The sequence below is a fragment of the Alexandromys fortis genome, unplaced genomic scaffold, assembly GCF_014885135.2.
Source record: "Alexandromys fortis isolate MF-2015 unplaced genomic scaffold, M_Fortis_MF-2015_v1.1 scaffold_76, whole genome shotgun sequence".
Taxonomy (NCBI): Eukaryota; Metazoa; Chordata; class Mammalia; order Rodentia; family Cricetidae; genus Alexandromys; species Alexandromys fortis.
The window spans coordinates 5,749,905-5,774,846 of NW_026067997.1; the positions used below are offsets into that span (position 1 = coordinate 5,749,905).

At 36.5% G+C, this 24,942-nt stretch overlaps 1 protein-coding gene across 5 annotated transcripts in view; it reads left to right on the top strand.

Moving 5' to 3' along the window:
- Erbin (erbb2 interacting protein) overlaps positions 1–24,942 on the top strand; it is a 103,761-nt gene that overhangs the window by 27,254 nt on the left and 51,565 nt on the right. For all 5 annotated transcript variants that reach the window (XM_050160339.1, XM_050160336.1, XM_050160337.1 and 2 more), the window contains exons 2-7: positions 1,312–1,359; positions 6,864–7,061; positions 9,568–9,685; positions 20,750–20,828; positions 22,714–22,803; positions 23,930–23,986. In XM_050160339.1, coding sequence (XP_050016296.1) covers positions 6,873–7,061; positions 9,568–9,685; positions 20,750–20,828; positions 22,714–22,803; positions 23,930–23,986 — 533 coding nt within the window. In that variant the 5' untranslated portion in view covers positions 1,312–1,359; positions 6,864–6,872. The remainder of the gene's footprint in view (positions 1–1,311; positions 1,360–6,863; positions 7,062–9,567; positions 9,686–20,749; positions 20,829–22,713; positions 22,804–23,929; positions 23,987–24,942) is intronic.

The following is a 24,942-nucleotide window of genomic DNA, read 5'->3' on the forward strand; positions in this document are numbered from 1 at the left end:
GTAGCTGTGACTGATCTGGAACTCACTATGTAGACCAAATACTGGCTTCAAACTTTGAACTCACAGAGATCTGACTCTTCCTGAGTACTAGGATTAGGCATGTGCTATGTCACCTAGGCATGCATATCACCTGGGCATTTATTTTGATAGATGAAGGCTCCCAATAGTTTACAAATATATGAACAATTTTATTTAAGAAACTAGCCATTTTTTTTAGAAATAAGCAAATTTGTATTTATGGTTGTGAGCCTAGCCTTTAACGGCTGAGCCATCTCTCCAGCCCAATAAGCAAATTTGTGCATACAGATATGCCCGCGTGTTTTTAAGAAGCAGTAGCAGTCTTGGTAGATACGTCTTTGTTGCCTGGTCCAGAAGGCTGTTGAGATGGGAACTTCCTCCAGCTGGGAATGAAGCCTTGTCTAAGCATCACCTGAACTGGAACTCTTAGCTCTAGAAGATACAAGCTTGACAACAGGTTAAAATGCAGGGACCAAAAGTAAGATGACTGCCAGTGGTCCTAGAAGTGTAAGCAGCCTGGACAGGTATAACCATTGGTTTTAAAAGTCCACCAGTGAAAGTCTCCTTTTGTTTCTTGTTCCTTAAATCACTTGCACATTTGATGCTGTTTGGGAGATTTTGTTTTATATGTCTAGATTTATAGATATAAAAGCAGCAGTCTTATTTAGTCTTACACAGTTTCTTATACAATAGCTGCAAATCAAAGACTTAGATTTTGAAGCACAGTTTCTGCAAATAAATTTAACTATATTTGTATAATAAAAGTTTTTGGATGTATTAAGTTTCATCCAAATAAAAACAATTAGTGAGTTCTAGGAATAGTCTTTGAGCTGTAAAAGAAAAGCAGAGCAGTAGGCTTGAGAGAAGAAAATAGTTGTTTTCTTGTATCATGAGAGCAGGAAATCTTGTGTTTTATAAAATCCCAGGAAGCAAGAGAAGAGTCAAGATAGGAGACATACTTAGATATGGTCACTTAGTGTGTACCAGTAGTAGCCCACTTGTGTTCTGGGAGTTCGTTTTTGCTGGCCAAAGCTGGTTAATTGAATGATGGCCTGTTTTGGTCTTTAGGAATACTAGGTATCCTGTCAGTAAAAAGTGAGAACTGTTGGCCCAATGTGGTTACCTATCTGGGAAGGCTGCCAAGTCCACTACAGCTGATGTGTTGTCAGTTTATGAAGGTCAGCATTTTAAAATTTCAGTTTAGCTTTAGTTGTAAATTAAGAATTAGGAAAGATGGTTCTTAGCTATAAAAATATATTTTTATTAATTTTGGTTTTCTTTTGCTTTTTATAGAATGTTGGCTCAATTAAGAAACATCAGGGAGATAAATTCAATCCAGTGGTAAGTAGAATTTCTTTTTTGTTTGATTTGATTCTTTTTCCGTCCCCCCAAGCTCTGACTGGCTTGGAACTCAATATGGAAACCAGGTTGGCATCAAAGAGATCTATTTCTACTTCCCAAGTGCTGGTGTTAAAGGCATGAACCATCGTGCTTGGCTAGATTTAGTTTTTGTTAGAAAGTTGTCAGTTTCTTATGCTCCTTTTCTGGGTTAACTACTTTTCTTCATTTATGATTAGAAGATTCTTAACTCCAAACCTGGTGGTGGTGGCGCATGCCTTTAATATCAGCACTCAGGAGGCAGAGGCAGGTGGATCTCTGTGAGTTCGAGGCCAGCCTGGTCTACAAGAGCTAGTTCCAGGACAGGATCCAAAGCTACAGAGAAACCCAGTCTTGGGGGGAGGGGGGAGGAAGATTCTTAACTCCATTGTCACCTCTGGTTTATGTAGTAGCTTTTCCTAAAATTCTCATTAGCAGTCCGTCAATTTAATTGTGCATCACTTCTATTCAGTCTGGTTTGGTTGTCTTCCTTGAGGGTAACTGTCTTGTCTTATGCATTATGCCGTGTATTATTATTGCATTAGGTAATTTTGCTTTCCGTTTATACCTTTCTCTCAAGGATTAAAGTCTCTTTAGTTTTTCTTTTAAATTGGTTAGTAACTTTCATTCTTACTGTCTTATCTGTAGACCTGTGTAGAATTCAGACCCATTTTTGATATTGGCTTTGTGCTCACTCAGTTCTGTTTGAGGACTAAGAGTCTGACATAATGGCAAATGCTTGTAATCTTAACTTCTTATGTCTGTGCTTGTTTGTTTTCTCGAGACAGGGTTTCACTGTAGCTTTGGTGCCTGTCCTGGAACTCACTCTGTAGTCCAGGCTGACCTCGAACTCACAGAGATCTGTCCGCCTTTGCTTCACGAGTGCTGGGATTAAAGGCATGTGCCACCACTGTTCGGCATAATCTTAACATCTAAGACTGGACGCTCACTTGACTCCAAGAGGCCAGCCTAAGACAGAATGAGGCCTTGTCTCAAACAAAACAAAAAAGACAGACAGAAAAAAAAGTCTGAATTTAATCTGATGTTTGAATTGCTCTCTTTGTAGCTTTCATGCACAAGAGTTTCCTTTGAATGTGCACTCCATAGCTTCCTGGAGCAAAGCACACATTATACTTACTTTTCTGAACTAATTGTCCTGCTATAATTTTTTTTTATCTATTTGCTCTATAAAGGAAAATCTTGGGGACATTCAATTTAACAATTACTTTACTCTATAAATTACCCTGTACCTCAAGAGACCTATATCATATCCAAAATAAATATGCTTTCTTTCAGATTAACACATATCAGGTAATAACATTTCATGCCATTCATTTATTATATTCCTAACTCTGGAATGGTTTATGGAACATAAATTTATTTTAAGTCATATCATTCAAGTTCTTACACACTGTCAGATTGTATGTCCAGACGTACTTGTTAACATGTAGTTGGTGAGAGGCGTAGTTGAGTCACTGCAGTGGCTCTGTGCAGTTGACGTTTCTGTCATAGTAGAAGTGGCTTCATTCACTTTGGTATCCCTCGTATGATGTGGCATTTGAGCGTTTGAACTAAAATGGAATAAAGTAATAGATTTTAGATTTTATTTGATTTAATATTAAGTTTAAATAGCACATGTATCTACTGGCTACCATACTGGATAGAACAGATAGCAGGTTCTTAAATGGCCTGACTCAATATCAATTTAAATGAGAAATCTTTTATCTATTTTGAGGATTCAATTTTTTTAATTTAATATAATTTCTTTATTGATTCTGTGGGAATTACACATCATTCCACTTATTTTCTAGTCTCTCCATATTTGCCCTTCACCCTTGCAGCATTTCCCCACCACCCAAGAAAGTTTTTAAAAATTTCAAAACAAACTCACTTTGGTTCTCTGTCTTTCTTGCCTATCCAACACCTCTTTATTCATTTTAGTGGTATTGGGAGTCGCAGTGTGTCACACAATATATTTTTGTTCTATCAGCTTTACTTTCAAATGTTCATTGCAGTGAGTCACTGGTCTGCTTCAAGACCTTCAGTGGCAACTGAAGCCATGGACATCAATACAGACCCCAGCTGGTGTAGGGACACAGACCCAGACATGGCCTGAACATTATTAAGGGCCCTGGAGGGAGTGCAGGCCACTCAAGATCAGCATGGCACAGCTGCAGCCTGACTCTTTGACACCAACATGGCCTCAAGAGACAGAACAGACCCCTGATATCCCCATGGCCTTTGCTTGTAACAGGAGCCAAGGACATCAGCTCAGATCCTGACTACAGCAGTACCATGGACTCAGACATGGCCCTCAGCTTCAGTTTGGTCCTGGATGTCACCATAGCACAGTGTGGCAGGGCAGACCACTCAAGATTAGTAAGGATTCTGGTGGCCTGGCCCTCTGACACCTGTATAACCACAGATGGTAGCCCAGACACTGGGCGTTCTTGTGGCCTTTGGTGGCAACATGGGTCACGAATGTCGGCATAGACTCCAGCTGCAGTAGGACCATGATCCAGATAAGGCCCTTGGCAGCAGCACAGGCCTGAACTATACCATGGCCCCAGGCGGCAAGCTGGCTACCCATATTATCCTGCTCCTCATCCATCACCTTTGCTTCATCTGTTCTACCTCTTGCCACAGCAGATGAACCATTCTACTTCTCTTTCTCCCCTTTCACCCAGTGTTAGCCCCATGTTGTGTGTTATTTTGTAAACAAAGACTGACTGGACTTTTGCTTTCCAGCTAGCTGTCTGAACCCAAATAATCACAAAGAAGCTATATTAATTATAATATTGTTTGACCAATGACTTAAGCATATTCCTAGCTATCTCTTACATCTTAAATTAACCCATTTCTTTTAGTCTATGCATTGCTATTTGGCCATGGTGTTACGTCTTTTTCTACATGTCTTTTTTTTCTCAGGGACTGACTGGCATCTGCTTGACTCCACCTACTCTCTCTATATCTCTGTTCTGACTTCCTGCCCGGCTTTACTCTGCTAAGCCATTGGCCAAAACAGCTTTATTCATATTCAGCCAATAAAAGCAACATATAGACAGAAGGATATCCCACATCAGTGTTTAATCCCTTTAGCAGTTAAATTCTTTATTGAATGAACTGTTATTTCTGTTGGTAAAAATTTACATCTCTTTAGACATAGAATTGTTAGTTAGAATTCAGTATGCTTCATTTTTCATATTTCTTTCTAGACAAAGAGTTTAGATGTAAACCTTGTGGGTGTGTGGTGCTGGGGTTCTAAACCAGGGTGAGCCTTACATGGCTGGTCAGCAAGCACTTTATCATTGCACTGAACCTTCAGCCTTAGGTGAAACCATCTGATGCTTGACTGACTAGATTTTCTTAAAAAGATTTTTAAGTAGATCTATTGATACTGGATTTTGAGGATCTAGTTCAAATGTATATTACATGCTTTTACAAAAATCTGTAAGTCTGTGTAGTTCTAAAAAAGAAAAACTAATTACTGCCTTAAAGATCTTCCTTTAATTTCTGGCTGTTGTTTCCTAGTTTAAACTCTATTTCTCTATGGAAACAAAGGACATTCCCTAGGAAATTGTAATACAGAAAATATTTACATAATTTATCCAAATAATTTTAGCATTGTGCCTGATGAGTTAGTAAAGTCATAGTGTGGGAACGAGTATCAGGGGAGTGCTTACCCTGCCTCTTGTCAGACATTCAAGTATCATAAAGTGGGGAGTAGAACCACTAGTGTAGTGCTTTGCAGAACCTTATTGGATCCTGAGTCAAAGAAAAAACAATGCTGATTATGTCTTTATTTAAACATTGACATTTTAACTCATTGATTTTCAGTAGTTAAAAATTTTAAGGTATTTGTCTTTCTTACTGAGTTTTTATTTTTATATTTTGTACCTGAAGTCTTAATGACTTTAACTCAGATTTGGTGCTAGTTAAAAGTGTTGATTCTGTGCAAGAATTGTATTTTTATACAAAGAATTACTTACCAATTGGCAGTCATTCTCTTTATATTAAACTATTACTCTGCTAGTTTAATGTTTGCTTAGTTGGAATTTATACACAAATCCTTAATAAAATTGACTTTGTGAATTTTTACTAATTCAAAACCAGCTTTCTGTTAACTGAAAGACTGTATTTGAAGTGAGTTTACTCACATGTAATCTTAAAAAATTTATAATCTTTAAACTCTTCTGAAAACTATAGGCTAGTATTTGATTGAAACAAAATTATACTTGAAGTAGATGGGAATTCTCATGTAGGAGAATCATAGTGTCTTAATTAGGGTTTTCAGTGCTGTGAAGAGACATCACGAACATAGCAACTCTATTAAAAAACATTTAATTGGGTGGCTCACTTACAGTTTCAGAGGTTCAGTCCATTATCATGATGGGGACCATGGCAGCCTGCTGGCAATTGTGGTGAGAGGCCTCAAAGCCTGCCCCCACAGTGACACTCTTCCTCCAACAAGGCCACACCTCCTAATGGTACCATGATAGGAAGTCACTTGTTTGTTCCTGGCTGCCCAGATCACAAAATAATCTCTCAGAAACTATATTATTTGCAATACTGTTGGGCCAATAGCTTAAGCATATTGCTAACTACCTCTTATATCTTAAATTAACCCATTTCTATTATCTTACATTTTACCACGAGGCTTGTGGCCTACCAGCAAGGTTCCAACAGCAGCTATGTGGCTTTTCTTCATTTCCACCTTCTTTCTCCCAGCATTCAGTTTAGTTTTCCTGCCTGGCAGTCTTCTGCTAAGCCACTGGCTGAAAAGCTTTATTCATTAACCAATAAAAGCAACATATATATAGAAGGACTTTCCACATGAGTACCACTCCCTTTGGAGGCTATTTCTTTCAAACCACCACACATAGGAAAGTTAAATGGGGCTTGATTCCTAATGGGTAGTTAAGAAGACCTGAAAATTTCCATGTAGTCATTTCCTATTCAGAAATACATATAGTCAATTCTTCTCTAAGAAACAACTCTTAGAGCCAGAAATGAGAGAGAAATCTTTTATTGTTGTTTTTGAGAGTTAAGCAGAGTTTACAAAGCACAGTTTTATAAAAATACGAATGATTACTTCTTGGATTGTTTTGTAAAGTACTGGAGTGCTTGAGTTTAATTTGAAGTCCAGTAGATAATATAAATATAGATACTAAAGAAATCTTTTATTGTTGTTTTTGAGAGTTAAGCAGAGTTTACAAAGCACAGTTTTATAAAAATACGAATGATTACTTCTTGGATTGTTTTGTAAAGTACTGGAGTGCTTGAGTTTAATTTGAAGTCCAGTAGATAATATAAATATAGATACTAAAGCAATCTTAAATAGGCTCCATTGGGTTTGTATGATGATGAGGAAGTCTGTGGCATATTGAGTTGAGCTATATGGATGGTAATTTGTTGGAAAAATTGTTACATTGTATATAATTTGACTTGTTTTTATCTACATGTTGCAGCTTTTAAAAATGACTACAAAACGAAGTTTGTTTGTGCGGTTGGTGCCATGTCGCTGTCTACGAGGAGAAGAAGAGACGGTCACTACTCTAGATTATTCTCATTGCAGCTTGGAACAAGTTCCCAAAGAGATTTTTACCTTTGAGAAAACTTTGGAGGAGCTCTATTTAGATGCTAATCAGATTGAAGAGCTTCCCAAGGTATGCTAATACTGTGAATAATTATATTAGATAATGTCTCCATAGATGTTTACATTCTTATATTGTTGTACATATGTGTTTCCATTCACTGGTTTAGTCCTACTGTAAGTAAGCACATTTCAAAATGATACAGATTTTACCTCTGTTCAAATTGTTTAAGTACTCGTGTTAATAACTTTATTCTATTTTAATTGAAGCACATTATAACCATCAAAATAGATAATGCATCAATACAACTTCTGGAGCCATTAGATTTTACTAGTCAAAAAACTGAAATTTTATTTATTGTAAATTCTATAAACCCTTTATATGCAGTGTTATAATTGGGGCTAGTTGTTATTTCAGCTACCACATCATGCTTTTATGGTTGTATAAGTTTTTAGAGGTGGGGTTCTGCGTTCCTTCATTTTGTCTGGAATTGATTTGGAGAACATCCATTTTTGAAATCTCATAACATCTGGCGGGAAAAGATTAATGTTGTAAAGTTCTTTTTTTATATTACCATTTTATTAATTTTTTTTAGTAGGTACTTACTTATTTTTCTCTTATTACCTGTATTTGTTTTCATGTTTTATGAAAAACCTGCAGTAGCTTTAAATAGTTTCTTAGGGGCCATCTGAATGGCTGTTTTCTGTTTGTTTGTTTCAAGACAGGGTCTCCTTGTAGGCTAGATAGATGGTCCTCAGCTCTTAGAGAGCTCCCTGCTTGATGTGGGATTCCCTCTGTATGCTGTGATTACCATTAATGAATAAAGAAACTGTTGTGGATCTATAGCAGGGCAGAACTTAGTTAGGCAGGGAAAGCTAAACTGAATGCTGGGAGGAAGAGGGAGGAGTCAGGGAGAAGCCACTGTGCCGCTGCCAGAGACAGATAAGATATGCTGAAACTTTGCTGGTAGGCCACGACCTTGTGGTGATGCACAGATTAACGGAGATGGGTTAAATTAAGAGGTAAGAGTTAGCAAATAAGAAGCTAGAGCTATTGGGCCAGCAATGGTTTAAATAATATAGTTTCTGTGTGATTATTTTGGGGGTCTGGGCAGCAGGGCGGCCTCCAGGAAACAAACAAGCAGCTCTTGCAATACCTGCCCCTGCCTTCCAAGGCCTGTGGTTAAAGGTGTGCATCACCATGCCCTTTGAAGCTGTAAATGGAGTCTTGAAATTGGTGGCTTTAAAAATGGGTTAGAGCTGAGCATGGTGGTCCCTAAAGGAGAATGATCTCCAGTTCAAGGTCAATTTGAGCTACACAGTGAGTTCTGCCTTGGCCTGGGTCATATGTATAGTGAGACCTTATTTCAAAACTAGCCAACCACAGCCACCAAAGAGTAATTTGATATGTGTTATCAGAATTCTAAAAAATAGACTATAATTTTGACTATGAGATTTAGAAAATAAAATTACAGGAGACTTATTTAAATAAGAATTTTGGATGAACAAGAAATAATTAGTATAAGCATGCTGTATGTAAGATATAGTTATACTAAAAAAAATTATCTGAAATTCAAATTTAATTGGGTATCCTGTATTTAATCCAGCAACCCTAACTGTAACATAACAGAAAATAAAGCATATTGCTTATAAACCTTGTTTCATGAAATAGTTGGTTTAGAGATTTGTGTGTTTGTGAACATCTGGATGACAGTATACAAAGGCTTTTAATCGTGATGACCAATACTAAAAGCATTGGAAAGCCAATGCTATCCTAGGTAATTATTTTTTATAAATTTTATTATGATAGAATCTCACTTTGTAGTTAGTCTAGCTTCAAACTTCACTGCAACCCTCCTGTCTCAGCTTTCTAGCTCTGGTCTCAGCTTCCCAGATCTGGGGATTAAAGGCTTGAGCCACTAAGCCCAGTTTATTCTTGATAATTTTGTGAAGTCTTTAATAGCTGTGGAAAAACGTTAAATGTTGCCAGTTAACTGATTGTGAATCACACCTACACTGTGATTGTAGTGTACTTTGTAATTTACTGTTCATCATGACTGTGTTCTCCAACAATTCTGTTACTTGCCATGGCTAGTTCTCTGACAGAATATGGAAAACCTAGGTTAGTCATGAATTAGGACCTCAGTGCAGAGGCATATATAAGAGAGATGTTGACTGTAACAGTGCAAGTAACTGAACACATACCTACCACAGACCTAACACTTTGATGGTTTTCAAGGGATGCTCTTCAGTATGGCTTTCTTTTTGGAATAAGGTTGTTTGAAAGACAAGCTTACAGTTTGTAACGACCACTTACTATTTGATAGCTTCAACAAAGAATATAGCCATATATTTTATATACTGGTTCTCACTGGATGGAGGCTAGAAGTATAAATCATTCTAAATGATTCAAGTTTATTCAGACAATAACGTAGTCAGAACAGTGTGAAGCCTTTCTTAGTGTTAATATAGGCCTAACTCATTCAGCTTTAATATGGATATTTATCATATAAATTAGTCCATGGAATAACTAAAGAAATATAAAAGATAATCGAAATCCTCTCTCTTCTTTTCCCTAGCAACTTTTTAACTGTCAGTCTCTACATAAACTAAGTTTGCCAGACAATGATTTAACAACATTACCAGCATCCATTGCAAACCTTATTAATCTCAGGGAACTGGATGTCAGCAAAAATGGTAAGTCTTCCAGATTCTTGTCCTTTGAGACATATTTCATTGGTAGGATTTCTGTTTTCCAAATGTTTAAAAGTATATTGTAAAATATTAGATTCATCTAGAATCTATTTTACATAAATATAGTAAGATTTTTCCCATTCAAAAGTTGTTACCTAGCCAGGCGATGGTGGCGCACGCCTTTAATCCCAGCACTTGGGAGGCAGAGGCAGGCGGATCTCTATGAGTTCGAGACCAGCCTGGTCTACAGAGCTAGTTCCAGGACGGGCTCCAAAGCCACAGAGAAACCCTGTCTCGGGGGAAAAAAAAAAAAGAGTTGTTATCTGCTTTATGTCAAATACAATAAAATTTAATATCATATTTTAAGTTTAGAATTGTTTATCAATATAAAATCAGGGATACCTCAAAACAGCTGGAAAATAAGCAGATTTTAAATATATTATTATAGACCATGTTGTGCAATGACCCTCTCAAATGTATTCCTCCTAACTGAAAGTTTTTACTTGGATCAACATCTTAATCACCCTACCCCCTCACCCTGCTTTCTGCTGACCACCATCTGACTTTCTGTTTCTGTGAGCTTGCCCATTTAATATTCAGTATTGGAGAACTCAGGATGTTCATGTTTTTATTCATGATTTCTTTTACTTAACCTGGTGTCCTTTAGGTTCATCCATCCTGTTGCAGATGACTAGGTCTCCTTTTTTAATGACTGAAGAGTGTTTCACTATACATACATATATACAGTTTTTTTCTTTATTGAGTCATTTATTTATGGAAGCTTAGGTTAAGTCCACATGTTAGCTATTGGGAATGATACTGCAGTGAGTACAGACATGCAGACCTTTCTTTTTTTGTCAGAAATTGTGTGGCTTACAAACATTTTCTCCCACTCAGACAACTAGATCCCTGACTTGTTTGGGTGTGTATAGCTTTCTAGTTTTATGTAAACTGGTTTATTTTTGTATTTGTTATTTATCTTTTTGGTATCATATTTTTAGAAAACCATTGTATAGGAGGCTTCTCCTCCTCCTCCTCCCTCCTCCTCCTCCTCCTTCTTTCTTCTTCTTCTTTTTTGGCTTTGTTTTGTTTTTCAAGACAAGGTTTCTCTGTAGCTTTGGTGCCTGTCCTGGAACTTTATCTGTAGACTAGGCTGGCCTCAAACTCACAAGTATCTGCCTGTCTCAGCCTCCCAAATGCTGGGATTAAAGGCATACACCACCATTGCCCGACTTTTTTTTTTTAATTTATTTTTATTTATGTCCATTGGTGTTTGGCCGGTTATATGCCTGTGTGAGGGTCAGATCCTCTGGAGCTGAAGTTACATCAGTTGTAAGCTGCCATGTGGGTTCTGGGAATTGAACCCAGGTCCTCTGGAAGAGCAGTCAGTGCTCTTAACCACTGAACCATCTCCCCAGCACCTGTAGCAGCTTCTTCTTAAGAGGTAGTTTTACAATATCTGGTCTCATACTTAGAATCCTTTGGTCTACACAGTGACATCTGCTTTCCCCAGTCCCACTGAAGAGACCCCCCTTTCCTTGTGATGTGTGTAGGCAGATTTTTCTTTGAGCTACCAGCACACAGAAAACAATATGAAGACATTAATTGTGAAAGATCCACCTTAGCTTAGGATTGTTTTTGACTAGGTCTTATTACTTAAATTAACCCGTATTTTTAAATCTACATTCTTCCACACACTTGTTACCTCATCTCCATTATACCTACCCTGATTATTCTGATCTGACTGGCGACTTTCTTCTTCCTAGAGCTCTCTCTGTCCAGAAGTTTGTGCTATACCTCCTGCCTAACTATAGGCTGTTTAGCTTTTTATTAAACCAATCACAGTGACATGTCTTTACATGGTGTAATCAAATATCTTACAACAGATGTGTTCTTGGTAGCATTGTTGGAATCAATTGATTATACATATTTGGCCCTCTGTTCTGTTCATTGGCATTTTTCTATTATACTGGTACCGTATTCTTTCGTTGTTAGAGCTTGTAAGTGAATTTTGAAATTAAATGAGGTGAGGTCCATAGCTTTGTTCTTTTTATTGAAGATCATATTTGATTTGGAGTCTTTTGTGATTCTCTGTTAGGATTATTTTCTTCTGTTTTTGTGAAAAATGTCATTAGAATTTTGATAGTGCATTGGATCAACAGGACACTGGGTAATTTGGATATTTTAACAGTTTTGTTCCTTCTAATCTGGAAACATGGGGAATCTTTCTTTTCATTTATTTACAGTTCTAGCTTCTTTCATCAGAGCTTTGTTGTTTTCAGTGTAGTTCCTTTTTTGCTGTTAGCTATTATAAATAGAATTTTGCTTTAAAAGAAAAAATGTGGATAGATTATTGTTAGCATATAAAAGTATGACTGACTTCTATATGTTCCATTTTAATGTTGATCCTTTTCATTTCTTCCTTTTGCCTAATTACTCTGGTTAGGACTTAATACAGCTATGCATAACTTAATAATCATATATTTACAAGTTTCTCTGAGAAATACATCACAGATAATTGTGTTTTGGTAAATATTATAGAATATGGTCTTTTTAAAATCATCTTTTATATTTTGAAATTATATAATTTTCCGACCCCTGCTTCTTCCCATGTAACTCTCCCACTCTCAAATTCATGGCTTCTTTTTCTTAATTGTTCTTACCTAAATATAAATACATACTTTCTCAGCCTATGTGTTATTTGTATTTATATGACTTCAGGGCTGATCATTTAGTATTGAATAACCAATTTGGTGTGCTCTTCCCTGGGGAAGACTATTTCTCCCATTCTCCATATTCCTTAGTTGCCTGGAGACTTGTGTATGTGTGTTGTGGGAGGTGGTGTTGAGAAAGGGTCATTTTTCATAGCCCTGGCTGTCCTAGAACTCACTGTGTAGACCAGACTGGTCACTGTGACCAGACTCAGTGAGGTCTGCCTGCCTTTGCCTCCCAAGTGCTCTGCTACTACACCTGATCTCTTTAGTTCTTTGTTTTTATGAGGGGTGAGGACTTTGCTTACCTATAAATATTTAGAGTGTAGTTTTAGATCAGGCTGGTTTATTTAACCAGGTGTAGGTTCCTTCAAGATCCATAACTTAACTAGCCCTGGATAGTTGTCCGGTTTTCCATTATCAGGGATGATTTTCCTCTTGTTGTGTAGGTCTTAAGTCTAATGAGAGAGTCCATACCACCAAGGTATGAGTGCTCCTGCTGCACCCTTAGAGTTATCTGCCATTCTAGTAGCTTATATAGTCTTGATGTACTCAAGCAATAGTAGGCGTAGGGTGCATGAGAATGCAACTTGGATTGTACTACAGTAAATGTTTCCTTAATAAGTAGGAAGTGCTCTGTGCTCTTTCACTGCTGACAAGATACCCAAGAAAATAATGTTACAAATAGCAAAGATTGTTATCACAGCAGTTTTGCAGTTTGAGATGTATGTGGTTTCGCCTCATTGCTCTCAGCTGGTGGCACAGTGCATCAGATCAGGGACATGTGTTGGGGTCCCATCATCTTATGGGACAGCAAGCAGACAGAGAATGGAGGACTGGTGTTACATCTTTTTCTTTAAACCATGGCCCAACTACCTGACTTTCTTTTAGAAAACCCTACCTATCTGAGGGTCCCACTATTTCCTAACAACCTTAGAAGTTGTCAATAAAACCTTTGGAAATATGTAAGGCACAAATTATAACAAGTATTCTTTATAATTATTACAAGTAACAGTATATAACAATAAATGTACAAACCAGTGACGTTAAACTAGCATTATATAGTGTTTATAACTGACAGAACAGGTTTGTTTACACCAGTATCACCACATATACATGAATAAATATATTGTATTTGTACACTGAAGACTACTGCAGCATTTGAAACTAGGTTTCAACTGCAGTGTTATAGATAGCTGTTGCTTGTGTGGTTGATAGTTGAATGAAGCAGTCTGTGGTGCTGAATAGGTGTAGTGACAGTAGTGATTTTTTTTTCCTTGTTCCTAATTGTAAAAGGAAAGCTTTGAACTTTTAGTTGTTAAACATGATGTTAGTTGTGAATTTATATTAGGTCTTTATCATGTGGAGAAATAGAACTATCGGGGCTGGAGAGATGGCTCAGTGGTTAAGAACATTGCCTGCTCTTCCAAAGGTCCTGAGTTTAATTCCTGGCAACCACATGGTGGCTCATAACCATCTGTTATGAGGTCTGGTGCCCTCTTCTGGCCTGTAGACATACACACAGACAGAATATTATATACATAATAAATGAATAAATATTTTTTTAAAAAAGAAATAGAACTATCCTTAATCTGTGTGACTTTTTAAAAAGTTATTAAAAGATGTTAATTTTTTGTATTTGAAAGATTTTCCTTCCATATTCTACTAATGAGGCATGCTCAGATTACTGAATAATGAATTATTAACAAATAAGGAATAATTTTGTTTAGCTTTCTATACCTAGTATAGAAGATAGCATTTTAAATTTTAAAATCTTTCAGAGAGGTAGGGAGAGAAGAAAAAAAATGAGCTCTTAAAAATTTTTAAATGAACATATGTTTTATAATTACAAAAAAGAATGACTCTCATGAGAATAACTTTTTAATACCCTATGTCTCTGTCATATATTGCACATTTGGAAGCTGCTGGATTGCACTTCCTGCCTAATACTATCTCCCTTCCCAGGCCTTCAGTGGAGTTGAAGATTAAATAGTTGTAGTTACCTTCCTCTTATGATCTAGCCAAGCCACTTCCAATGCAAGATTTAGACTCTTTAGGATTGAATGTTTATTAAAACATTTTTTAGCATATCTTTCTTGCTTAATATTGTTTATGCTGGTTGTAATTCTAATTCTATATTTGATATCTATTCCTAGTGCATGTAGTTTTCTATTAGGTTTGGAACTCTCTTATTTAGACAAAAGGGGGAGGTGATGGGGAACCTCCTTCACCCAATAACCTTTAAGAGGCTGGACCAGGTTGGGGTGTGACCTTTTGGGTACCCAGAGAAAACTCATGGCCTACCCAGCTCACTCTCGTGTGCGCTCTCTCTGTCTCTCTCTTTCTCTCTCTCCCTTTCTCCTTCCCTCCCTTCCTCCTGGTGGGTGGGTGGAGCACAGACACTAAACTGAATGCTGGGAAAAAGAAGGTGGAGTCAGGGAGACGCCATGTAGCTGCCAGAGGGGAAAGACACGAGTTGCCAGGTGGAACCTTGCCTGTAGGCCATGAACATTGTAGTAAAATATAAAATAATGGAAATGGGTTAATTTTAGATGTAAGAGCTAGCTAGTAAGAAGCTAGAGCTGATAGGCCAAGCAATGATTGAATTAATACAGTTTTTGTGTGGTTATTTCGGGGCTGATCAACCAGGAACAAACAAGCAGCTTCCTACAACACTGATCAGCATGTATGCCTCCAGGCCGGAAGAAGGTACCAGACCTTTACTGTAGATGGCTATGAGCCACCATGTGGTTTCTGGGAATTGAACTCAGGACCTGTGGAAGAACAGCCAGTGTTCTTAACTGCTGAGCCATCTTTCCAGCCCATAGAGTTTCTTGTGAGATTACAAATTTCTTTTTAGGTTTAGAGCTGTGAAAGGACAAACTTGGTTATACATGTTTAGGCTGTAAGCATGATTCATAGGTATTTTAATATTGTCTTTATAAAAGAAATATTGACTATGTAGATAACCATTACAGCAAAGTTTCTTAATTTTGTTGGAACTTTTGACTCTGGACTGGTTATCTTAAATCTTGTCTATAGGAATGTCAGACCATAGCAAAGCAGAAGTTACTATCATCTGAATAAAGTCATTGTAAAAGGGATGTTTGTCATTTTGATGACTTTGGGGTTTCTTTCCTTTGTCCCTTTAATTTTCCCTGTCTTTCTTTTCTGCTTCAGACTAGATAATACTCATACTTTGAAGGTAAACCTCCTTGGGAATGTCTTGAAAAAGTAAGGAAGTTTGCCATGTACATATCTGAAGTAAGTGCACCAGAAAGAGAAAATAGCTAGTGTACGAACATCTATAATGTTTTAGTGTCCTTAGCATGTGTGATAAACCCAGGGACAGGGTAGTAAAAACAGAGTACTAAGCTAATAGATTATATTAGAAATAAAAGTAGAGGTTGGGATTTGTAGAAGCAGATAATGTAGGCCTTGTGGGCATCTGTATGAACATTCATATTTAGGTTTAGCTATGTGTATGAAGAGTTTGTGAGTACATGGGTGGAAAAACAGCCAATTCAAACACAGTTTTAGTTTGTGGAGATGATAGTGGTAGAGATGGGTGTGGCAAACTATGGATATCCTTGAAGGTAGAATCAGTGGTGATGGATTGCTGCATGTGCATGTGAGTAGAGAGTTACAAATGACCTCGTTGATTTTATCTTGCAACTGGAAAGACAAAATTGCAGCCAGCTGAGATGGAGGAATTGGTAGGCACTGCAATTGCAATTTCAAGGAGCAACTCAGGAATAGTTTTCAATTAAATTACTAAATACCAGATTTCCTTGTAATATTTTCATACATCCTTTTGTTTTGGTTGATCCTCCTGCGTTCAAGATATTCTTTCATCTTATTGCCCCTCCTTTTCCCTGCTTGTATTCTATTGCCCACAGTATTCCCCCTTCCACATTAATATTCCATATTCTGTTGTCTCCTCCCCTTCTCAGGCAAGGGCCCCTTTTTAGTTTCTTGCCCAATGGTCCTATTTACTTCCTCCTAGATGCACAGGTTTTACAACTAGAACCTAGGACTTGGCGGGTTGTAGCAACTCACTCTAATTGAATATGCTAAAGAGAAGGAAGCAGGAGGCTCACTAGTTAGAGGCCAGCCTGGCCCGTTTTGGATTGGAGAGAGTCTTATCTCTTAAAAGCATTGGGTGCTCTTCCAAAGGACCTGGGTCAGTGCTCACAACTGCTTTAACAACTGTTCTCAGGAAATCTGATGCTCTCCTTTGGTCTCTAGACACTAGGAGTGCATGTGGTGTACACATAAACATACAGGGGAAAGACGCACCCACACACGTAAAATAAAATTTAAAGCTGATATTCAAATATGCAAGAGAACAGATGGTGTTTGTCCTTCTGAGCCTGAGTTACATCACTCAATGCTTTCTAGTTCTTCCCGTTTCCTGTAGATTTCCTAACTTCATTTTTTTTTCTGTGTGTATATGTGTGGCTGAATAAAATATTTTTGGTTTCTATCCTATGTTGTCATTATCCATTCATCCATTTGCTGGTGGACATCTGGGCTGATTCTGTTTCCTTTCTATTGTTAACTTATCGGTGATAAATAAATATCTCTGAGTATGATATAGCCCTTTAGGTATATGCCGTGGAGTGTATAGCTGGTTGTATGGTAGTTCTGTTTTCAGTGTTTGGAGAAGCCTCTACACTGATTTCTGTAGTGACTGTATCCGTGAATAAATTTATTATTCCTTTTTCCCCATAACCTCCCCCACATTTATCTTTCCTGACTGTAGTCATTCTGACTGGAATGAGGTAGATCTCAAAGTAGTTGTAATGTATGTTTCTTTGATAGCCATACATGTTTTCTACGAGAAGTGTTCAGCTCATTGACTACTTACCTTTCTGATTGCAGGTTTGTATATATGTGTGTATGTGTTTAACTTTTGCAATTCTTTATATATTCTAGATATTAAACACTTGTCTGAAATATAGCTGACAAAGACTCCCCCCATTTTCTAGATTAGTTATCTCAGTAACTTGGACTTTTTGTTTAATTGCTTGCTTGCTTTCTTGTTTGAGATACCAACATCTCATCCAGTTATTTGTAAGATTATATTTGTAAGTTATAAAAACAGTTCTAGAGGAATACATTTGAAAGTTGTCACCATATGGGTGATATGTCAAGACAAAGATTAGGTGCGTTCACTAAGGTCATAACTTTAAAGGAAAAGCCCAAAGAATGAAGCCTGATCTGCAAGAGTAAGAAAAAGGACAATAGATAAAAAGAACTTTACTAGGGTAGGAAGTAACCAGTATGATAAAATCATTTTCTTTACTAATCGATGTGTGCGCATGCCTGTGTGCATGTGCGAGTGAGTGTGTGTGTGTGCCGGCCTGCTTGCTTACCTGTCTTGTCTTGTCTGTCTTTGTACATGTGTGCTCATGTGGAAGTCGTAGGTTGAAGTCAGGTATCTTTCTCAGCTGCTCACCACCTTACTTCTTTGAGACAAGGCCTTTAAGTGAACCTGGAACTGATTGATTTGGCTAAAATAACTATATATCAAGCCCTTGGTTTCTTTCTTCCCCCACCTTCCTACCCAGAGCTGGGATGACAGAAAAAAGCTGTGGTTCCATGCCCAGCTTTTCTGCACAAGTGCTGGAGATCCAGATTCACACAACCTCATTCTTGTACCGCAAGCACTTGACTGACTGAGCCATCTCCCCGGCCCACTTACCAAATTTAAATTTTGATGAAGTCCTAGTATTTGTAGTTCATGTCTTCCACTTTGTATTTGGAACATGTTTGCTGAATAATAAAGTAAGCATATTTTTGAATTTGAGGTACTTGAACAAAGCCTAGTTTTTTAAAAAGTGTTAATATAAGATTCAGACAAGGATAGGAATTATAGATAAAGTTTTGAAGGTTAAAAGATCTCTTACATTATACAATTTGGTAGAATTTAGCACATTTTAAATTTTATTCCACCATTACTAGTACCTATATAGAATATTTTCATCAGTCTATAAAGAATTCCTGTCTCCTAGCATCTCCCAAGCTCTCATGTTGTGTGACTTTTCCTATGGAGATGTGGGTGAACATTTTTTTTCTCACCTCAGATAGTGTACCCAAGACAGACCAAAGAAATTATTCCAAGGTCTAGTGTTCTGAGCCAGTGAGTTTACTTGGATTGCTTACCCAGAAGGGCAGCTGTATCAGCAAAAAACTGGTGACAGCTCATGATTTGTCACCTGGCTTCTGCTGAACTTAGAGTGAAGCTCCACTAGAATCTCTTCTTTCCTAGATTGTTTACTATTTATATATAATCTTGGGGAGAGGTTGTGACTCTTCTAAAGTTTGATGAGCCTTCTAAGTCTGTGAACCTCAATTTTAAGTTTCAGTTTGGAGGAAGTAACTGTAAACACCAGATAACCTCTTATCTGCTTTGTTTCTGAAAAGATTTGTTTATTGCTTTTGCGTCCAGCTTCCTTCTCTTAGCATATTTTCAGTATTCATCCTTGTTGTACCATATTTTGATATTCTATAGTGTGAACATACTATATTATGTTCATTATGCTTATACATTCATTTATTATTGATGGACATCTGGGCTCTTCTACATAGTATGAGCATTCATTTATAACATTTAATTTGAACATATGTTTTACATGCTCTTACATATATACCTAGTAGTGGAACTTCTGGGTCATTTATAATACTGTATGTAACATTTTAAGGAACAACCACGTTTTCTATAGTTGGCTATGTGCTCTTATCAGCAATGTATATTCTCAGCATCCATATTGGAATTTGTTACTTTCATGTGCTACCTTTAGTCAGGTCTCTTAAGACAGATTCCTCTTCCTAGTTTCTCGGACTTCCTTTTCTTCCTGATAATTTTTTTTTATTATACTGGCATTTCTTTAAAGTTCTCTTAATGTGAGTTTTTTTTTCTTTGATGCTTCTTATCATTAAATTCAAGGTGTATGCCTTTGCATTCTTTTCTCAGTTGCCACGTGATGAGGCTAACTGATAATTGCTAATAAGTCCAAAACATGTCATTTAGGAGGTGCTCATCAGATTCAGTTAGTCTTCGTTACTCTATGAAGCATCTTGTTGGGGAATCTTTTTCACTATACTATACTTTTACCTACTAATTTTGGCATCTATTGGTGATTTTTTTCTTTGATGATGCTGGGGATTAAACCCAGGACAACCTTGCATGTGTTAAGCACACATCTTACCACACCTAGTTCATTGGTGAGTTTTGACCAAAATAGTATGCTAGTTGTGGATTTTCATCATTCATTTTATCATGTAGAACTCCACACTTGGTGTTACAGTAAGTTTGTTGTTTGTTTTGTTCTGTTTCTTTATGTAGGATCTTGTGCTGAAATTGATATGATCTTAAATAACCCTAAAGTGACAACCCTATTGGATCATTATGATAATGAAGGAGACTATATAAAATTCATTCAGAATATGCTTTTCAAAAGTTTCTAATTAGTTTTCATTTAGAACAGAATGATGCAAGTAATTAAAATTGATCTGTAGTCTGCTGCCAATCACCAATTATTTGTTCCTATAATTTTGGTATGATAAATTAATGAAACTAAAATTTGACATCACAGTAATTTAAAGGTATATTGCAAATATACAGGTAAATAACAAATTGGAAATTTTTTTTTTAAAAAAAATCCTTTACTTCACTGGTCTGAAGAAACCAAAATGCCCAGTAGGTCTCTTGAAACATGATAGTGTACAGAAATCACTGTGGCCCTTAAATAGTTACATTGTAAGTGTTTCACTGTGAAGTAAGAAGGTTCGAAGAAAAGGGAAGTGATAACATGGGGAGGTATGGGAAAAGGTTTATATTAGAGGTGACAAGCACTACTGCCTTAGGGCACATTTTAGGGTATATTTTCCATCCTTTCTTTCTTCAGGTTTGTTTGCAGCTCTGTTCCTTTTATACACATAGGGGACCAGCCCAGTCTGGAACCCTCCATTTTAAAAGCTGTTTTCTTTTTCCCTGAGGAAAAAATAGGATGTTAAATGTTTTGCCTTTTGTATCTTTTATCATTAACTAGTTCATAGGAAAGGTACTGATTTCCAGAAGGGCTAAGAAAAGGCAGAAAAACTAATCAAAGTATTTAGCAGCTATAGGGAGGCAAATGAAAGAAAATTAAAAGGGAGTTAGACAAACTGTGGTGAAAGTGGCCTGATTTGCATTGATGTGTCAGTTTCCTGAGTTCTTGGTTAGTTGGTAATTAGTTTCTGAATCTCCACAATGTCTTTATTATTATTATTTTGGCCTTTGTAATACCTCTCTTCCCCAAGACTGACATATCTGTAATTTATCCTATTAATTTGGTTGTTTGTTTTCTAGGAATCCAAGAATTTCCAGAAAATATTAAAAATTGTAAAGTTTTGACAGTTGTGGAGGCCAGTGTAAACCCTATTTCTAAGTAAGTCTTTCAGTTAAATTATAAACTGCTTTCTTGACTCTAAACAATTGCAGAGCAGTAAGTAGTAGAATGTAGATTGTTTCTTTAGACACTTGAAGAAAAATTGGATCAATCTTAGTTATACAGAGAGTCAGGGTTTTGTTTGTTTGGTGCAGGTATGTGTGTGTGCGTGTGTGTGTATTTACCTGATTTTATGTCTGTGTACCATATGTGCTTCTCCCCCCCCAGTGTGTGTGTGTATGTGTGTGTGTGTGTGTGTGTGTGTGTGTGTGAGAGAGAGAGAGAGAGAGAGAGAGAGAGAGAGAGAGAGAGAGAGANGTGAGAGAGAGAGAGAGAGAGAGAGAGAGAGAGAGAGAGAGAGAGAGAGAGAGAGAGAGAAATACGAGTGTATGCAAAAGTGTTTTGCCTACATGGTCTATGTACCATGTATGTGTGTATGTGCCTGGTATCTGAGGAGGCCAGAAGAGGGCCTTCAATCCCCTGGAACTGAAGTAACATAGTTTTGAGCCACCTTTGTGTTTGGGGAATCAAAGCTAAATTCTCTGGAAGAGCAGCCAGTGTTCTTAAACTTGTCCAGCCCCATGAAGATTCAGTTTTAGACACCTTCTAATAATCTTTCTAATCCGTATACTACAGGTATAAATTTGAGATCCAAAAGAAAGAATGTGAGTGTTCTAGGTCTTATAATCAAAGTAAAAAGTGGACTATCTATCATACAATCAGATGGGGCACTTTTAAAACAAACTAAAAGAAAACTGAAGAAAAATACAAGTGATTGGTTACAACATGTACCTGAGGTTATGTGTTCTTTTATGATAGTAAAGTCTGTAAACAGTTTTCTTTTTTGTACCAGAGCTGTTAAATTTTGCAAAATTGTAATGTTAGTGATGCTAAAGGTAAATAGAATGAAGCACAGCCTAAAATAACCATGTTGAAAGTATAACCAGAATACTCATTCCATGGTAAGTTTCACCAAAAATAGAGCTGCCTTACTTGGTATTGAAGATGGTGGAATGTTGTGAGTAAAGGAAAAATAAACAGGTCAGAGTCTGATACGTCTTGCAACATGGATTTTATGCTTGTCACAATCCAGTACAAATATTTAAAGATGAAATAGATACTCATTTGAAAATATTTTTTCTAACATCAAGGTGTACATCAATAACTTATTCAGAACGTATGTAATAGAAGTATAAAGAACATGTATTCTTATCTGGCCTTAATCTGTCATTCACGGCTTCAGTTTCTCCTGTGCTCATTATAAAGCTCTACAGCCTTAGTCATTCATAGGCCAAAACTTGAAACTGAAAATAATACAAACCTAGTGGTTCTTAACTGTTGGCTCTTTAATAGTAGGAAACACATGGCATCCTTGGAGATTTTGGTCTTCACAGTGGGCATGTGATTGTGTGTGTGTATGTGTGTGTATACTGATGCTACTGGCTTCTAACTGTAGCATCAAGGTTTATAGCTTTACATCCTATGGGACCAATTCTCAAAACAAAGAATCATTCATCTTGCTACATTATTAGTATTTAGAAATTCTTTATATAGTCCTTTTAGTTTATGCTGGATGAGATAGATTTGAAAGGTACCCGATGATTCATAGTTATATATTCTTCATTCTGTGTTTTTGGCTCATTCTAAATGTACTATTTTGTGCACATTTTATGATACTAAGACAAATTTTATCTTCCTTTTTTAAAAAAAACATGCAGTTACTAGTTTACTAGGTTAGTTGTTAGAAAAGGAAAGCTTAATGTAAAGGTCACTAATAAAAGTGAAGAGGTAACTTTCTTTATTATACCAATTCTGAGTGAAGTTTTTGGCAAGAAACTGACATTTTAAATATGTACTTAATTTAATTCTTTTACATTTTACATAGGCTTCCTGATGGGTTTTCTCAGCTGCTAAACCTGACCCAATTATATCTGAATGATGCTTTCCTTGAATTCTTACCAGCTAATTTTGGCAGGTAAATTACATTCTAAAGATATTTATTTATATTGTTAGCTTCTGCAAAATCCACAACTGCAAAGTACTTTACTAACACTCATTTCATAAACCTTTCTTTCGTAATTATTTCCAAGTGTTGCAATTCTTGTAGTTCCTTTGAATTATTTCTACTTGGATTTGCTATCCCAAATAAATAGTAAATGCAAATTTAAACAGAATGAATGTTCTTAAAACTGGCAAAAAACAGATGTTTTTAATGGGAGCAATGCCTCTATATTTGAGATACTGAATGCTGTGTTAGTATTTATGAAACTCTAAAGTGACTTAACAGTTTAGCAGTTTTCTCTTTAGAAATCAAAGTTTTTAAGAAAAGGGAATCTTTTTCTGAGGTCTCTTTCATCTTTCTGTACCCACCGTCAACTGTCGTGCTTTTCCTTCATGGTCCTTAATGTTCTCTTATTCATATAGATGTGTGTTATTGTCCTATAATCCTGGAGTGGTAAGCAGTTTTGTAGGTATTTTCTGAAAAGACATAGAATTTGTTCCAGGATTGAAAAATTAGGGATAAGCACTTTGTTCCTTTGAAGATGTACTTAAGTGGCTCACCTGTTCGCCAGTGAGAAGGCTCAGCAGGTAAGGCACTTGCTGTGCAAGTCCTGTGACCTGAGCTGGACCCCCGGCACCTACATAAAAGTAGAAAGAAGGAACTGACTGCATTGAGTTTTTCTTTGACCTTTGAAAGTGTGCTGTGGCACGTGAACACACACACAAACACAGAATGCACACACAGTAATCAAAAACAAATTTTTTTAAAATTGTGCTTATTTTTTTTACTTTCTTGATTTTGAGGAGCAGTCTGTTTTGTTTTAATCAAGATCTTACTGTATAATCCCAACTGCCCTAGAACTTTCTATGTAGATCATGCTGGCCTTGAACTCATAGAGATCCAGCTTCTGCCTCTAGAGTGCTGGAATTAATGGCTGCACCTCCGTGCCTAGCTCTATTAAAATTATTTTTCTTCTTTCACATTTAACATTACATGTAGTAACTATATAGTTGATGCTGCTTTACTTTAGAATATGACAAATGTTAATGCAATTTCTTTTATTTGATTCTTTTGTCTTGCTTTATTCTTTGTTTTACAGATTAACTAAACTCCAGATACTAGAACTTAGAGAAAATCAGTTGAAAATGTTGCCTAAGTAAGTCAGTATGCTGCTCTTTTAAAATCCAACTAGAGTTTTTAATCTTTAGGTCATAAAGCAAATTTTTCTTAAAATATGAACATACATTATTTTGAAAGGCATGTTTTAATACAATTCTTAGTATTAAATATAAAAATATATGAATTTGTTGGTTTTCAGTATGGTAGTGTGATAACATTGATTTCATCCTTCTTTGAGTCACAATCTTATTTATATGTGACACAGCAGTGTAAATATCGAGTAAGAAAATTTGAATCTCAGACAGAGAGAGTTCAAGAGTTCATACTTAAACATCATTCAGAGTGGTTTGTGAGATCTTCATGTGACATTTTGTAACTACAGAACTTTATTGTATGGCTTTATAGTCTGTTGTAAATCTAGAAATGAGTGATTGGTTCTCTAATATATGCTGACATCAAGAAAAAAGGGCTTCATAAGAGCAAATAGTAATATAAGAGTATTAAAAGACAGAAGTTCTGATTCAAAATCGACTGTAGTTGTTGGCCATTTACTGAATATAGAACCTTGAATGCATCGCTATATAGTTTATTAGTCTGTGTGGTTAAATATGATACACAGTTCATGTTTAGAAATAAAATTTTAGTGGTTAAATTTTCTCTGGTTGCTTTTTCTTTTTAAAAAATTTTAATGTATCTTTATTTCTATTATACCTTTCTCTGGTTAACATGTATGCATCATGCATACATATCCCTACCCCTACATGATTATATATCTTTGAGGACAGAGACCATATTTAATTTTTATTACAAGTGACTTTTTTTTTGTTGTTGACTGAGGTTTCTTTTTTTATATTTTTTTTTTATTGAGAATAAGAAAAAAAAAGTTTCCGCCTCCTCCCAGCCTCCCATTTCCCTCCCCCTTCCCCCACTCTTCTCCCCCTCCCCCCACTCCTCTCCCCCTCCCTCTCTAATCCAAAGAGCAGTCATGGTTCC